General features: G+C 46.5%; 1 protein-coding gene across 4 annotated transcripts in view; it reads left to right on the top strand.

The window, feature by feature from the left end:
- The first annotated feature begins 2,458 nt into the window (after nucleotides 1-2,458).
- Nucleotides 2,459-18,121, top strand: part of LOC111772037 (myosin phosphatase Rho-interacting protein-like) — a 93,064-nt gene continuing 77,401 nt past the window's right edge. Inside the window, exon 1 of one of the 4 annotated variants that reach the window (XM_070234971.1) lies at nucleotides 2,459-2,979. In XM_070234971.1, coding sequence (XP_070091072.1) covers nucleotides 2,857-2,979 — 123 coding nt within the window. In that variant the 5' untranslated portion in view covers nucleotides 2,459-2,856. Of the gene's footprint in view, nucleotides 2,980-6,103; nucleotides 6,158-18,121 lie in introns of those variants that run through there. The other 3 variants (XR_011425860.1, XM_070234967.1, XM_070234970.1) reach the window with 3 other exon arrangements.

Genomic DNA, 18,121 nt, shown 5'->3' with positions numbered 1-18,121 from the left:
TCCTCACTCTTCTGCAATTGACACTCTAGTGAGATTTATTATCAGTTCATGTGATCAAAAGCCGCTGATTTACTCATAAGTTCTGGGTTGAATACAAGACCCCGGATGTAGAAAAGCAGTGAAATAAGTGGAAAGTGCAAGGGACGTCTATTCAGATCCTCTGGGTGCCGGAGCCAACTGGTTGCAGGTGGCAGCTCAGGTGCACTCAGGTACCTTATCACAGGGATGCTCAGAGCCGATGCTCAGGGTCCAGATTCCTCCTAGGAGCCACATGGCAGGGCCTCCAGGAGAAAGAGGGTCAAGTTCAGGGTGACCCATCCCCTGGCCCTATCAGGAGCTGACATCACTTTAGGGTCCCCTGCCAAAATACAACTACATTTTTCTTTTTTTTTAAAGATTGTCACCTGAGCTAACAACTGTTGCCAATCTTTTTTATTTTTCCTGCTTTTTCTCCCCAAATCTACCCAGTACATAGTTGCATATTTCACTTGTCCTTCTAGTTGTGGCATGTGGGACGCCGCCTCAGCATGGCCTGATGAGCGGTGCCATGTCCGCAGCCAGGATCCGAACCGGCAAACCCTGGGCCGCCGAAGCGGAATGTGCGAACTTAACCACTGTGCAACCGGGCCGGCCTCCGGAATGCTAGCTCTGCTAGGGACTTGCAGTGTGACCTCAGGTCAGGATCTTGCCCTCTCTGGGCCCAGTGTCTTTATCTATAAAACAAAGGGCTGGAGCTGAGGGTCTCCAAGGGCCCCTCTGGTCCTGAGGCTCTGAGGCATTCTGCTCCTTTTCTTTTGCCCAAGATGCCCTTCATTTACGCATCTCCTCAACTCCCCATCGCCCCCCTGGGCCCCCCAGCCACCTCACAGGAAGGGCGACCAGACAGGCTGTGTGTGGGGAGTGATCACATCAGGCCCATGAGCAAATGGCCTCAGGCAGCACTCATGGCAGATGACGAAGGGGTGGCGGGCTGTGGGGGCTGTGTCCCGGATCACAGACTCTCCAGCTGGTCAGGGCAAGGGGCCTCTAGGAGCCAGGCCAGGGCAGGCTGGCAGCTGCAATGTGTGAGTGCACCAAGAGTGGACTCCAGAGCCCTCCAAGCCTGGACCCTGCAGCCAGCCTGCCCTTGCCCTTCGCACCCCAGAGCAGGCTGGCAGGGGCTGCTTGGACCTTATGTACGTCTTATGGGGACAGGCAGAGGGAACTGAGAAGCTGGTGCTGATTGTGAGAGATTCGAACCCTGACCCCCAGCATCCAACACACACACACACTCACGTGCATGCACACATATATACACTCAGTCAGACAACACACAGCTACAGAAACTGACATACACTCACACACAGGCATGGACGCACTGAGATGCTCATACATACAACAGACATGCAAGCAAACACAACTCAACCAGGCAGAGCAGACAGACAGACAGACACACACACACAGTGTAAACACACAGGCAATCCCACAGAAACACGGACATGCAGGTATCAGGGCAGCTGGATAGCGCAGCTACCCACAGACACACATAGACAGGCGGCACCGTCTCACACATACACAGCAGACACACAGATGTACGCCTCCGTACAACCCACACGCACACTCACACGTCATGGACCCACGGATAAACAGGTCACTATGCACGTAGATGCATAACGTGGCCATGCCTCTATTCACTCTCAAAGGCAGCCAGACCCCACCGGGACATGCACGGACACTGACACCCAAGGAGATGCTATATCCATAACTTTCATGCACAAATGCATGCACGCATGCAGAGGGATGGCCCCTACAGTGACCTGGTGAACCAGAGGGTGAGAACTCAGGCATGCGGGCTCCAAAGAAACCTCCATAAGCCAGCCTGGCCACATGCAGGGCTGCAGGCCAAAGAGCGGCAGCCTTTCCCTGCCCTGGCCAGCTGGCTATCCTCCAGGCTCTGGTGCAGATGGGGGGGCCAAGGAGGGGGTGGTCCAGCTGGCCGCCTGTGTTGCCTGCCTCTTGCAGTCCCAGCCTGGCGCATAGTAGGTGTTAAAACAAGAGCTCGGAGCTGGGCCTGGGTGTCCAGAATGGGGGCAGGAAGACCAGGCTGGAAGCCAGCTTTGCGGAGAGCCGGCCGGAGGTCTGCCCCGCCCCCGCAGGGCCCCGCCCCCGCAGGCCCCCGCCCCCTGCAAGCCCCGCGCAGGCCCCCGCCCCGGCCCAGCAGCGGTCAGGGGCTTGGCGGCCTGGGCGCCAGTCCACCAAACCTGAACGTCCCATGGCCGCGCCCCCACCTTCCTGCGCCTGCACATGTTACCTTGCGCCCGGCTGCCCTTCGTCCCGCCCCCGGCTCCCATTGGCCGAGGGCTCCCTTTGTTAGCCGGGCGGGCCGCTGCCATAGGCTGGCAGGGCCGCCGGTCGCCCGGCCGCGGCCCCGCACCGCCCGGAGCGCGCCGGCCGCTCCGCTCCCAGTTGCTGCGGCCGCGCGGCGCCGAGGGCAGCGGCGGCGGCATCTACCTGGAGCGGCAAGACCCGGCGGCGGGGGCGGGCGGAGAGCGTGGGGCGCCGGGCGCGGGCCGCGTCCATGGGCCTGCGGCGGGCGCTCGGCGGCCGTGCGGGCGGGCGGCGGGGACCTCGCGCTCTGTGAGGCCCGCGCCCGGGGCCGCCACGTGAGGGGAGGCGCCCGCGTCCCGGCGCCCGCGAGGCCCCGACCGCCGCGCGGGCCGGTTAGAGGCGCCCCGCCGCGGGGCATGCGGCGGCGCCCGCGCTGAGCGGCCCGCCCGCCGCCGTGCATGCTGCCGCCGCCGCCGCGCCGTCCACCGTCCGCCGCGCAGCGCGCCGGGCCTGGCCGGGCCTCGGGGCCTGCGCCGCCGCCGCGCGACCATGTCGGCGGCCAAGGAGAACCCGTGCGGGAAGTTCCAGGCCAACATCTTCAACAACAGCAAGTGTCAGAACTGCTTCAAGCCGCGCGAGTCCCATCTGCTCAACGACAAGGACCTGACGCAGGTGAGCGGGCCGCGCGGGCCTCGCGGGCGCGGGTGCGCCGGCCGGCGGGGGGCCGTGCGGGGTCCGGGGCGCGGCGCAGCGGGGAGCGCGCCGGCGGCGCTCCGGTCGGCCGCGGGGCGCCTCCTCCCGCTCCCCGCGGCCAGGCCGCCGCGTGAGTCGTGCCGGGGGTGCCGAGACTCCAACGTGCCTGCTTCTCCGCGGAGGGGACACAGGGCTCGGGAGGGGCCCGCCGCTGCCAGGACCCCGGCGTCTGTCTTGTGGCCGGGCTCGGACTCGTCCGTCCGGGGCGGCTGAGGCCGGAGGACTGTGCGGTGGCCCGTGGGCGCCCCTCTGGTCTGGCGCAGCCGCCGTGTTCCCCGTCGTGGTCGCCGTCGGCGGCCGGAGAGCGGGGCAGGGTCCCGAAGGCTGGCACGAGCGTCCGGCCTTCGAACTTCGGCTGGGGGCCCGCTGTCGGCGGGGGGCTGGGGCTCCTCCCCGCCGGGCGCGGAGTGGGGACTCGGGGTCGGAGGGCCGGGCCCCTTGCCTGGCCCGCGCTGTCGGGAGAGGGCTCGGACCCGTCCCGGAGCTCCCGGGTCGGCGTCACAGCCGCCGCCTCCAACGACGCCGAGTCCTGGGCCCGTCCCTGGAGTGGCTTCGGAGAGGAGGGCTTTGTGTGGGTGACAGCGGCCTGGGAAGTTGGGCTGCGGTCCCCGGTGGCCCTTGGGGCCCTCAGCGGTCGCCTGCGCTCCTGGCGCCCAGGGTTCTCCGGAGCACGGGCAGGGCTTTCGGACGTGCGGGGTCCTTGCCTCCCTGACCCAGCCTCGTCTCCGTCTCCTCAGGAGGCGTCTGTGGCCCCTTCTCGCCGTCTTGCCCAGCCTCCATCCTCTAAGAGCTTTCCCTCCCCTCCCCGAACGAGACCAGGGGAGCTCCTTTCGCATTCCAGCCCGGTGTGACCCAGGTGTCGCCGTCCCTTTGCAGAAGAACCCCCGAGATGGAAAACATTGCTTTGAAGTGCCGCGCCTGGCTGTTTTTCATGGTGCTTAAGCGCTCCCAGGGTTTGACTTGTTTACATGGCAGAGCGGAGTCGGGTGGCAGGGCAGGGGTTGTGGCCTGGGATGTGGTGTCTTCCTCTGAGGTCAGGTTCCCAGCAGCCAGCGAAAGACCCCTTTTATCTAAAACCAAAAGCTTAACCAAACACTCAAGGCTGCAAAGTCATAGATTGTCAGGGCAGAAGGGCCAGGTCAGCTTGGGAAAGGGTGGAACTCAGTTTCCTGGTGAGTGTTCTGGGGTGGGGGGTGGGCTTTAAGGGAGGTTCTCTCTTCTTGACTGGACGCCTTTTTCTGGGAAGCAGTTTGTGTGCTGATGAGGGTCCTGGACCAGGAGTCAGGAGACTTTGCTTCTAATCTTGCTGTCACTTTCAGCTGCACGACCTTGAACAAGTCCCTTTGTATAGTTTCATTTCCTTTTCTGTGAATTGGGACTAGGGATCCCTGGCTTTACCACCCTCACCAGGCTGTCGTGGAAAGCAAGGAATGGTCTTATTCAGCTTTTTTCTCTTACAATTTAAAAGACAGAAATTGCTTACCGAATAGTGAACTTGGGTTTAGGAAGTTTCTGGGCTTGGCAAGGGTTGTTCTGAGAGAGATTCATGGTTACTCCAGGCGACTGCCAAAATTGGTAAATTGGGTATTTACACCTCATCGGGCCTATTTTCTTATTCTTAAGCTTAGATAAACTAGAGGGAAATCTGCGTATTTGAGTTGAATCTGTTAAAAATTAAAAAAAAGTCTGTTGATTATTAATTGGATTCAAGAGAGGTTGTCAAAAATTTGAAGTACTTTACTCCTTTCATTGTATTCGCAGTTTAATTGTGGATTTTGACGCAGACCCGAGTCTTGCAGGGCACAGCTGGAATGGTAATTTCTGAAATAATGAGTGGGGTTGTTTGTGCTGGGAGAGATCAGGCCAGCCTTCTACCTCCCGGGATCTTTCAGGAAGAAACTGCTCTTGAAAAGAGGAGGAGGGAGACCCAGGGCTGTTGCCAATAACCTTAGCTGCTGCTCTCTGCATCCGGCCCTCCCCAGGCCTCTTACTCTCATCCTCCTGGCTCCATCAGTAAGCCTCAGCCAGTCGGTTCCCATCAGTCTGCCCCCTGGTTCCTGCTTCCTGCTGCCCCTCCCCGCCCAGAGCTCCTTTAGACGGTCGAGGCTGGAAGATAGACCAGTGATCATTGAGGCCACCACCCTCTAAGGCGCTATCTTTCAAGAGTTTCAAAATGTGGTAATTTAGGAAGACTGTGTAAGAAAGATTGGAGGGGGAGAAACTAGAGCTGGTATTTTAATATTCTAATGTCAGGTATTAAGGATCTGCCTTTAGATGATAGCAATGAAAATAAATGGGAGGGGATGGAGTTAAAAAATAATCACAAATGAAGAATTATCAGATCTTGGAAACTGAAAGCATGCGGGTGGTAAAGGAAAAGTCAAACATGACTTGAGATTTCAATTAATCTCAATTCCCTAGATTCTTCTTATCTTTTACCCTAATAATTCATCCGGCTGTATTTTTATTTACTAAGTAGCATTTTGTACTTTAGATTTTTTTAAGGGATTAATATTATCGTCTACTTTCTCTGGAGAAATACTTTACTCTTGTCTTTGAACTCCTAGAAGTAATTTAGGGTATTAAAATTGTTGTAGATTACACAAGGTTGTTAGCTATCATAATCTTAATTAAAAAAAAATTGCAGAGATTATTAGCTGGATTTTTCCAGCGACTACTGAAAGAGCTTTGAGATAAGAAAACAGGCACAAACTATGAAGCCGAGGCAGGTAATTACTACTTTCTGTTGAAATCCCCAACAGTTGGGATTAGGCTTCTTTTGTGCCAAAACAATGGCAGTGTTTTCCAAGGTTTGTCCTAACCCTCTCGGTAGTGCCTGATTTGCTTGTCTTTTTTTTTTTTTAATATTTACCCCATTGTAAAAACTGCTCTTGTTTCTTTGAATGTTTTCCTGCTGATGAACTAGATTGTTTTGAAAAATGTTTTATACGTTATCTTCAAAAATCATATTGCATCCAGGCAAGCTGATGAAGAATTCCAGATCCTGGCAAACTCCTGGCAATACTCCAGTGCATTTACCAACAGGATATTTTTTGCTATGGTGGATTTTGATGAAGGTTCTGATGTATTTCAGATGGTAAGATCTTTGGTTTATTCTATTAAGTAGGAATAGGTAAACTGGAAAAAGTGGAATACATCTTTTCCCATGGCCACAAGAAGTTAAATAGGACTTGTCTTATGTAAAATCTAGAATAGTTAGTGAAATAGAAACTAAACTTGAGCTAACCATGAAATGCAATGGTCAGCGCTAACCTTTTAGAATATGGAAATTGGGTAGTAATCAAGTAATTTTATATATGTTTTTTATTGTGGTAAAATATACATAAAAAATTACCATTTTAGCCATTTTTTTTTTTTTTTTTAAAGATTGGCACCTAGGCTAACAACTGTTGCCAATCTTCCTTTTTTTTTTTTTAAGGATTGGCACCTGGGCTAACTGTTGCCAATTTTTTTTCTTTCTCTTTTCTGCCTTATTTCCCAAACCTACCCCGGTACATAGTTGTATATCTTAGTTGCAGGTCCTTCTAGTTGTGGGATGTGGGACGTGGCCTGACGAGTGGTGCCATGTCCACACCCAGGATCCAAACCTTGGGCCACCGCAGCGGAGCGCGCGAACTTAACCACTCGGCCACGGAGCCGGCCCCATTTAGCCATTTTGAAGTGTGCAGTTTATCAAGTAACTTTGTAAATCACAGCATAAATCCCACCATTATGCCACCATTATGTAATATTGAAGTTCTTAGTATAGCTAGGCACCTGTCTTTACCCCCTTGCTTCTTGTCTTAGTGGAAATGCTCCTTCATCTTGTTCAAAGCTTAAGCCTTTTTCTGTGCCCTGGATTCCGTACCCACCCGCTCTGTCAATCATGACCTCTCTCACTTGCATTTTTTTTAATTAAGACTATTTTTTTAGAGCATTTTACAGGTTCACAGCAGAATTGAGGGGTAGATAAGAGATTTCCCATATACTCCCTGCCCTTACACATGGAGAGCCTCCCCTTTTATCAGCATCCCCAACCAGGGTGCTACATTTGTTACAGTTGATGAACCTACATTGACTCATGATAATCACCCGAGGTACATAGTTTACATTACAGTTCACTCTTGGTCATATACATTCTACTGGTTTGGGCAAATGTATAATGACATCTATCTGTTAACACGGTATCACAAAGGGTATTTTTACTGCCCTGAAAATCCTCTGTACTCTGCCAATTCATCCCTCCCCTCTAATCTTTGGTAATCACTGATCTTTTTACTATCTCCAGTTTTGCCTTTTCCAGAATGCCATATAGTGGGAATCATACAGTATGTACACTTTTCAGATTGACTTATTTCACTTAGTAATAGGCATTTAAAGTTCCTCCATGTCTTTTCAGGGCTTGATAGCTCGTTTCTTTTAAATGCTGAATAATATTCTATTGTCTAGATGTACCAGAGTTTCTTTATCCATCCACATACTGAGAGACATCTTGGTTGCTTCCAAGTTTTGGCAATTATGAGTAAAGCTGCTGTAAACATCGGTGTGCAGGTCTTTGTGCAGACGTAAGTTTTCAGCTCCTTTGAGTAAATATCAAGGGGCACGATTGCTGGATCATATGGTAAGAGTATGTTTAGATTTGTAAGAAACTGCCAAAATATCTTCCAGAGTTGCTGTATCATTTTGCACTCCCAGCAGCAAAGAATGAGAGTTCCTATTGCTCCACATCCTCAGCATTGGGTGTTGTCAGTGTTCTGCTATTTGGCCATTCTAATAGGTGTTTAGTGGTATCTCGTTCTGATCTACATTTCCCTGATGAATTATGATGTGGAGCATCTTTTCAAATGCTTATTTGCCATCTGTATATCTTCTTTGGTGAGACGTCTGTTAGGGTCTTGTGCGGGGGGCGTCTTTTGCTGAGGAAGATGAGCCCTGAGTAACATCTGTGCCAATCTTCCTCAATTTTTATTTTTTTAAGGAAGATTAGCTCTGAGCTAACATCTGCCGCCAGTCCCCCTCTTTTTGCTGAGGAAAATTGGCCCTGAGCTAACATTCGTGCCTATCTTCCTCTGTATATGTGAGACGCCTACCACAGCATGGCTTGATAAGCAGTGCGTAGGTCCGCACCCAGGATCTGAACTAGCGAACCCTGGGCCACTGAAGCAGAATGTGTGAACTTAACCACTGTGCCATGGAGCTGGGCCCCAATATTCCTCTATTTTATATGTGGGTCACTGCCACAGCATACCTGACGAGTGGTGTCAGTCCGTACCCGGGAACACGGGCCGCTGAAGCGAGGCAGACTGAACTCAACCACTAGGCCACAGGGCCAGCCCCCATTGGGTCCCTTTTTAAATCAGATTGTTCTCTTATTGTTGAGTTTTAAGAGTTCTTTTTATATTTTAGATAATAATCATTTATCAGAAATGTCTTTTGCAAATTTTTTCTCCCATTCTGTGGCTTGTCATCTTGCTCTCTTGACTTTGTCTTTCACAGAGCGGAAATTTTTAATTAAGTACAACTTATCAATTATGTCTGTCATGGGTTGTATCTTTGGTGTTTTATCTAAAAAGTCATCACTGTACCCACAGTCATCTGGGTTTTCTCCTATGTTATCCTCTAGGAGTTTTATATTTTTCCCTTTTGCATTTAGGTCTATGATCCATTTTGAGTTAATTTTTGAGAAAAGTGTAAGATCCATGTCTAGATTAGGTGTTTTTTGTTTGTTTCTTTACTCATGGATGTCCAGTTGTTTTGACACCATTTGTTGAGATGACTATCCTTTTTGCATTTAACTGCCTTTTCTTTTTTGTCAAATATCAGTTGGCTGTATTTATGTGGGTCTATTTCTGGGCTCTCCATTCCTTTCCATTGATCTGTTCGTCTTTTCTTTGCCAATCCCACACTTTCTTGATTACTTGTAGCCTGAAGTTGGGTAGTGTCAGTCCTCCAACTTTGTTCTCCTTCAATATTGTGTTTGCTGTTCTGGGTTTGCCTCTTCATATGAACTTTAGCATCAGTTTGTCAATACCCACAAAATTGCTTGCTCGGATTTTGATTGGGATAGCACTGAATCTATAGATGAAGTTAGGAAGAACTGGGATCTTGACAATATATTGAGTCTTCTTCTCCATGAACATGGAGTGTCTCTGCATTTCTTTAGTTCTTTGATTTCTTTCATCACAGTTTTGTAGTTTTCCACATATACATCTTGTACGTGTTTTCCCGAATTTATATCTAAGCATTTCATTTTTGAGGATGGTAATGTAAATGATGTGTTTTTAATTTCAAATTTCTCTTGTTCATTGCTGGTATATAAGAAAGCAGTTGACTTTTGTATATTAACCTTGTATCCTGCAACCTTGCGGTAATCCCTTGTTAGTTTCAGGAGTTATCTTGGTTTATTTTTTCAGATCTTCTAAGTAGATGATCATGTCATCTTTGAACGAAAACAGCTTTTTTTCTTTCTTTCCAATCTATATGCTTTTTATTTCCTTTTCTTGTCTTATTGCATTAACTAGAAATTCCAGTACGATGTTGAAAAGGAGTAATGAGAGGGGACATCCTCGTACCTGATCTTAGTGGGATAGCTTCGAGTTTCTCATCATTGAGTATGATGTTAGCTGTAGGATTTTTGTAGATATTCTTTATCAAGTTGAGCAAGTTCCTGTCTACTCCTTGTTTACTGAGAGTTTTTATCATGAATAGGTTTGGATTTTGTCAAATGCTTTTCCTGAACCTATTGAAATGATCATGTGGGTTTTTTTTAGCCTATTGATGTGATGGATAACATTAATTAACTTTTGAGTGTTGAACCAGCCTTGCATACTTGTGATAAATCCTACTTGGTCATGGTGTATAATTCTTTTTATGTGTTGTTGATTTCATGTGCTAATTTTTTTTTCTTAGGATTGGCAGCTGAGCTAACATCTGTTGCCAATCTTTTTTTATTCTTCTCCCCAAAGCCCCCCAGTACATAGTTGTACATTCTAGTTGTAGGTCCTTCTGGTTGTGCTATATGGGACACTGCCCCAGCATGGCTTGATGAACAATGCCATGTCTGTGCCCAGGATCCGAACCAGGGAAACCCTGGCCCAGTGAAGCGGCGTGGAGGAACTCAACCACTCGTCCATGGGGCCAGCCCTTAATTTTTTTTTTTATATGAGTACAGCACGTGAGATATTTATTATATAGACATACACAAGAGGGAGTATATTGCAACACTGTTTTATATTGGACTTTTTTTTATTGAGGTTATGATAGTTTGCAACACTGTGAAATTTCAGTTGTACATTATTCTTTGTCAGTCACCATACAGATGCACCCCTTCACCCTTTGTGCCCACCCCCCAGCCTCCTTCCCCCAGTAACCACTAAGCAGTTCTCTTTGTGCATGTGTTTGTTCGTCTTCCATATTTGAATGGAATCATTCATCATCAGTGTTTATCTTTCTCTGCCTGGCTTACTTCACTTAACATAAAACCTTCAAGGTCCATCCATGTTGTTGCAAGTGGGATGATGTTGTCTTTTTTTTATGGCTGAGTAGTACTCCGTTGTCTGTGTATAACACATCTTCTTTATCCAGTCATCAGTTGATGGGAGCTTGAGTTGCTTCCACATCTTGGCTGTTGTGAATAATGCTGCAGTGAACATAGGGGTGCATAAGTTTCTTTGAATTGTTGATTTCATGTTCTTTGGATAAATACCCAGTAGTGGGATACTGTGTTATTTCTGTTTTTAATGTTTTGAAAAATATTCATACTGTTTTTCCATAGTTGCTGCACCAGTTTGCATTCCCACCAGCAGTGTATGAGGATTCCCTTTTCTCCACACCCTCTCCAACATTTGTTCTTTTTTGTCTTGGTGATTATAGCCGTTCTGACAGGTGTAAGGTGATACTTAGTGTAGTTTTGATTTGCATTCTCCTGATGATTAGTGATGTTGAAGATCTTTTCATGTGCCTGTTGGCCATCTGCTTTGGAGAAATGTCTGTTCATATCCTCTGCCCATTCTTTTTATCGGGTTATTTTTTTGTTTTTGAATTATGTGAGTTCTTTATATATATTTTGGAGATTAATGACTTGTTGGATATATGGTCAGCCAATATTTTCTCCCAGTTGGTGGGTTGTCTTTTCGTTTTCTTCCTGGTTTCCTTTGCATGCAGAAGCTCTTTAGTCTGATGAAACCCCATATGTTTGTTGTTGTTCTTTCTCTCTAACAACAGTGAATTTGATAGACCAGTTTCCTTAAGGATTTCTAGATTGAGATACATGCTTTCATAGATTATCCTTCGCTAATGTTGTCACCCATTAGTTTAGTCAAAACAGCCAAGGTAGATGAGTGGATGAATGGCTGTTTTCAATGGTTATCTAGCTTCTGTCCCAGTCAGTAAACACTGTAAGTAGTTTCTTTTTGCTACTAAATAGTTGATTTGAAACAGTTACCCAGACATGATAAGTTCTATGAGACTGGGCAATAGTACATTTTCAAACATGGAGTAGAAACATTGGACAGGATGTAAAGAGATCTGGCTTTTAAACAGGTTTTAGTCCTTACTCTTTCTGTCTAGCTTTGTGACCATAGGGCAGTCGCCTGAACCTCTCTGTACCCATTTATTTATTCTAATGTGAGTGCATTGTACTAAATCACCTCAGTGTCCCTTCCAGCACTACTGTTGTATGATGCAAAATAGTAAAGATGTATTTACATTTTGAATAGAGATCATTTGTGATATTCAGGTTTGGTGTTAAATTAAATCAGCTGAAATGCAGGATGTTTTGTGGTCAGATTTCTGAAGAAGCTGTGAAATGCTTATGGGGGCCATTATAGCTGCTAATTGTATAATAATATGCATTGAAATATTTTTTAGAAAGGATACACTTGGAACCAATATGTTAATATCAGATGTTGATTCAAATGGGTTCTGCCGAATTATGAACAAGGATGAGATCAACAATGGTAACAGTATACTAATATTATAGAAAGTCAAAGCCCAAGGGACCTTCGATGCCATTTAATCAGCCCCTTCATTTTGACTGCTAAAGAAAACTGGCCCTAAAGAGATGAAGCAATTTACTGAAGGTTATTCCACGGAAATGCCTTCAGGTTTCCCATTTTGCTGCATATTCCCTATGGATTAGGTTCACTTGGAGATTCAATTACTCCCTGGAGAAACGAAAACTGCAGTTAATCGACCTTGACCACAGTTAATCAACCTTGGTTGCTTCCTGACATCTGAATTGTTGGGAGAAGGATCCTAATTAGAGACATTTGCCCGGAGGGGCTGATGCAGGTTTTAGCAGTAAGGAGGAGTTTTGATTGACTCCTTTTAATACGTGAAAGTAGAATTTGGATGGGGAGACAGCAGCAGAAGCCTAGAGATTACTCTTCAGAACTCTTCGTACTTCCTTTCACTCTCAACTTTCCCTGGGCGTAATTAGGGGAGAAAGTACTGATGACTGTCAATCATAAGATAAATACAAATCAAAATCACAGTGGCATACCACCTCACACCCATTAGGATGGCTACAATCAAAAGAACAAACTGAATGTTGGCAAGGATAGAGAGAAATTGGAACCGTCGTGCACTGCTGCGTAGTGGGAATATAAAATGGTGCAGCTGCTATGGAAAATAGTATGGCAATTCCTCAAAAAATTAAAAGTAGAATTACCATATGATCCAGCAATTCCTCTTCTGGGTACATGTCCAAAAGAATTAGAAGCAGAATCTCAAAGAGATATTTGTACCACTATGTTCATAACAACATTATTCACAATAGCCAAAAAGTAAAAGCAACCCAAGTGTTCATCGACAGGTGAATGGACAAGGAAAACGTGGTATATACATGTAAGGGAATATTACTCCGCTTTAAAATGAAGGAAATTCTGACACAAACTATCACATGGATAAACCTTGAGGACGTTGTGCTGAATGAAATAAGCCAGTCACAAAAGATGACAAATACTGTATGATTGCACTTATAGGAGGCGCCTACCGTAGTCAAATTTGATGCGGGGTCGGTGAGCCGAGGAGTTGAAAGAAAGATTTCTTAGACTCTTAAGATCTGGCAGTAGTGCTCTTTTATTTAGAGAATAGTGTGGAATAGCATGGGGACAGGACCCATGGGCAGTCAGAGCTTCTGCTGCTGCCGCTTCTGCTGCCCCCGCTGGCATGGGGACAGAGCCCATGGGCAGGCAGAGCTGGTGTGTGGGGACAGGACCCACGGGCAGTCAGAGCTCCTGCTGCTGCCTCTGCTGCCCCCGCTGGCATGGGGACAGGACCCATGGGCAGGCAGAGCTGGTGTGTGGGGACAGGACCCATGGGCAGGCAGAGCTGGTGTGTGGGGACAGGACCCACGGGCAGTCAGAGCTCCTGCTGCTGCCTCTGCTGCCCCCGCTGGCATGGGGACAGGACCCATGGGCAGGCAGAGCTGATGTGTGGGGACAGGACCCACGGGCAGTCAGAGCTCCTGCTGCTGCCTCTGCTGCCCCCGCTGGCATGGGGACAGGACCCATGGACAGGCAGAGCTGGTGTGTGGGGACAGGACCCATGGGCAGGCAGAGCTGGTGTGTGGGGACAGGACCCACGGGCAGGCAGAGCTGCTGCTGCTGCCCCCGCTGGCATGGGGACAGGACCCATGGGCAGGCAGAGCTGGTGCGTGGGGACAAGACCCACGGGCAGTCAGAGCTCCTGCTGCTGCCCCGAGTTGAGGGTTAGGGCTAAATTTAAGGCATAGGTATATGATTCATCTCTTTACAAGACAAAGGAAAGAACATGAAAAAAAGTTAAAATGGTATCAGTGCAGGTGGGGTCTGGTCATTGGGTGATCCCATGACTTTTAGACAAGAATCAAATCGGATTAAGTAAAGGTTAGAAAGGTTAGACGCCACCACCCTAAACCAGTTACATGAGATTGCCAGACAGCAACCAACTTAAGTTCTTGCCTCTGGCATTGATTAAGAGCTTCTAGAGATAAGACCATCCCCCCTTCTTCCTGGCACAGAGAGGGAGGCATCTTCACAGATAGAGGTTTCCCTTAGAAATGTAAATGTTCCCAACAAAGGGGCAAACAAATTCCACTCCTTGGAGCCTGAATCTCATCTGTAGTTTTAAAACTAACCAGCCTAAAAATCCTCATCATAAGCCATTTTAAAATTAAGCAGCCTAAAAATCCTCATCAAAATTCATAGAGACAGACACAATGGTGGTTGCCAGGGGCTGGGAGAAGCGAGAATAGGGAGTTATTTTTTAATGGATATAGAGTTTCAATTTTGCAAGATGAAAAGAATTCTGGAGGTTGCACAATAGTGTGATGAACTTAACGCTACTGAACTGTACGTTTACAAATGGCAAAGATGGTCAATTTCTGTATATTGTACCACAGTTCAAAATTAAAACAGACACTAATGCCTTGGCCCTGACTCTGTATTGATGTATTCTCGCTGACACCACTTTGTATTTGGTCATTGTCCTGAAAATGTGAGTATAGCTGGATAGAGTAGGACTCGTGGTGGAAATGTTGAAGCATGATCTTCAGGCTCTTCTGGGTGACAATTTAGGGGCATTCAAATAAACCCTGCCTGCAGAATCAGTGGTGACTAGTATATTTCTGTTTTTTTTCTTTTCTTTGTGAGGAAGATTCACCCCGAGCTAACATCCCTGGCCAATCCCCCCCTTTTATTTTTCTTTGCCTGAGGAAGATTAACCCCGAGCTAGTGTCTGTGCTGATCTTCCCCTACTTTGTACATGGGATGCCTACACAGCATGACTGACGAGTGGAATAGGTCTGCACCTGGGATCCGAACCCACGAACCCCCCAGGCAGCTGAAGCAGAGCACACAGAACTTTAACCTACTGAGCTGTGGGGCTGGCCCCTGATTAGTATATTTCAGTGAATGCTTTGTATCCTTTTGTGTGTGTCGGGGAGGGGGAGGGGCAGGCAGCAAAGATTGGCCCTGAGCTAGTCTGTTGCCAATCTTCCTCTGTTTGCTTGAGGAAGATTGGCCCTGAGCTAACATCTGTTGCCAATCTTCCTCTCTGCTTGAGGAAGATTGTCCCTGAACTAAAATTCGTGCTAATCTTCCTCTGTCTTGTATGTGGGATTGCCACTAGAGCATGGCTTGATGAGACATGTGTAGGCTGTGCCTGGAATCTGAACCATGAACCCCAGGCTGCCAAAGCAGAGCACACAAACTTAACCACTATGCCACCAGACCAGCCCCTCATTGTTCTTTTAATGTGCAATTTCCTGATGACATATGATGTTGAGCATTTTTTATAAGTTTATTTGCCATCAGCATATCTTCTTTGGTGAGGTGTCTGTTCAGTTCTTTTGCCCATTTTTAAGTTGAGTCTTTGTTTTCTTATTGTTGAGTTGTAAGAGTTCTTTGCATATCTTGGATACCAGTCCTTTATTAGATATATCTTGTAAAGATTTTCTCCCAGTCTCTGGCTTATCTTTTCATTCTCTTAACAGTGTCTTTTGCAGAGCAGAAGTTTTTAATTAATAATAAAATCCAAGTTATCAATTTTTTCTTTAATAGATCATGCTTTTTGTGTTGCATCTGAGAAGTCATTGCCAAACTCATGTCGACGAAAATAATCCATATCCAATCTATAAATGAAAATTTGGATGAGTTTATTCTGAGCTTAAATCTGAGGATTATAACCTGGGAGAGTCTTTCCACAAAGGAACAGAACACTCCAAAGATGTTTGGGTATAAGGGTGGTTATATACCCTCAAAGAGGATGTTTCACATAGGATTGAAATGTCCCTCCCACAATAGTCGAGAGACTGCTCTGTCGGCACAGCGATTGATGGAAATAGCAGGTAGGTCTTCTGTCTCTGTGAACACAGCGGGGTGCCAGTCTGTTGTCTCCAGCTGGGTGGTCACAGGTGAGCTGGGAGGTGAGTGCAGCAATCAGTTCCTAGCCTAAAGAAAAATGCTAATGTCGGGGGGGAAGTTGCATCTTTATCTCAAGGGCCTTTGTTCTGGCCAAAGGAAATGTCTAAGCAGATATGCAGTGCGTGCTCAATAGCCAGTCAGGCCCTTTTGGAGGAAAAAAAAGAAGTCAGGCCGAATTAGGTTTCTACCAAATCGCTTCCTCATATACTCCAATATATCCTATTGCTTGCCATTTTTATTTGTCACTCACAATCCCCTAGATTTTCTCCCATTTTGCTTATAGGAGTTTATAGTTTTGTATTTTAAATTTAGATCTGTATCCATTTTGAGTTAATTTTTATGAAAAGTGCAAGGTCTGTGTCTAGCTTTGCTTTCTTTGCATGTAAATGTCCAGTTCTTCTAGCACCATTTGTTGAAAAGACTGTCCTCTCCCCATTGAATTGCCTTTGGTCCTTTGTCAGAGATCAGTTGACTCTGCGGGTTATTTCTGGGCCCTCTATTCTGTTCCACTGATCTATCTGTGCATTCTTCCACTAATACTACACTGCCTTGATATTGAAATTACGTCCATTGTTTGAATAGGAAATCCACTCAGATGGTACAAAATATAAGTGGGACGAAGAGTATATAGTGAAGTATAGTGAAGGTGCCTCCTGCCCTGTTCCCCCAGCTACCAGATTACTTTCCCAAGGCTACTACCATTATCAAGCGTAATTTTCATTCTTTCCGAGTTATTTCACTTTTTATCTTATCTTCTCTCTCCTCTCCTCACTCACCCCTAACACAAATATTAAAATACTATGCACAGTGTTATGTGACTTGCTTTTTTTTTCATTAATGGTATAACTAGGAAAACATCTCACATATCTGTACATCTAGCCCTGCCTTCTTTAAAAAAGTTTTTATTGTGGCAAAAAAGCCCACAAAAGATTCCATTTACCACCTTAACCATTTTCAGTGTGCAGTTCGGTAGTGTTAAGTATCTCCACATTGTTGTGCGACAGATCTTTCAAACCGCATAATCTCGCAGAACTGAAACTCTATACCCATTAAACACTAATGCCCCCTCCCTAACCCTTGTCAACCACTTTTCTACTTTCTGTTTCTATGATTTTGACTATTTTAGATATTTCATAGGAATGGAATCATAAAGCATTTGTCCTTTTGTGACTGGTTTATTTCCCTTAGCGTGATATCCTCGAGGTTCATTCATGTCGTAGCACATGAAAGGATTGCCTTCTTTTTTAAGGCTGCATAATATTCCATTGTGTGTGTATGTATTGATGTATGTATGTATGTATATATGTATGTATGCATATAACATTTTCTTTTTTATATATATGTTCTTTATTTTATTGAGGTCATAATAGCTTATAACATTGTGAAATTTCAGTTGTACATTATTATTTGTCAGTTATCATATATATATGTGCCCTTTACTTCTTTTGTCCACTTCCCAACCCCCTCCTGCTCTGGTAACCACTAATCTGTTCTCTTTGTCCATATATTTGTTTATCTTCCACATATGAGTGAAATCATTTGGTGTTTTTCTTTCTCTGCCTGGTCTATTTAGCTTAACATAATAGTCTCAAACTCCATCCATGTTGTTGCAAATGGGACGGTTTTGTCTTTTTCTATGGCTGAGTAGTATTCCATTGTGTGTAAATATACCACATCTTCTTTATCCATTCGTCAGTCGATGGGCACTTGGGTTGACTTCTGTATCCTGGCTATAGTGAATAATGCTGCAATGAACATAGGAGTGCATAAGTCTCTTTGAATTGTTGATTTCAAATTATTTGGATAAATACCCAGTAGTGGGATAGCCAGGTCATATGGTATTTCTTTTTTTTCTTTTCTTTTAAGATTGGCACCTGGGCTAACAACTGTTGCCAGTCTTTTTTTTTTTTCTGCTTTATCTCCCCAAACCCCCCTGTACACAGTTGTATATCTTAGTTGCAGGTCCCTCTGTTTGTGGGATGTGGGACACCGCCTCAACGTGGCCTGACGAGCAGTGCCATGTCCACGCCCAGGATCTGAACCCTGGGCCGCCGCAGCGGAGCGCGCGAACTTAACCACTCGGCCATGGGACTGGCCCCAGCCAATCTTCTTCTTTTTTTTTTTCTTCTTCTTCTCTCCAAAGCCCCCCAGTATAT

This window comes from Equus caballus, chromosome 15 (genome assembly GCF_041296265.1).
Source record: "Equus caballus isolate H_3958 breed thoroughbred chromosome 15, TB-T2T, whole genome shotgun sequence".
In the NCBI taxonomy this organism is placed as follows: domain Eukaryota; kingdom Metazoa; phylum Chordata; class Mammalia; order Perissodactyla; family Equidae; genus Equus; species Equus caballus.
Note: the sequence above shows the minus strand (reverse complement) of the source record. Positions and strands in the feature narration are given on the sequence as shown.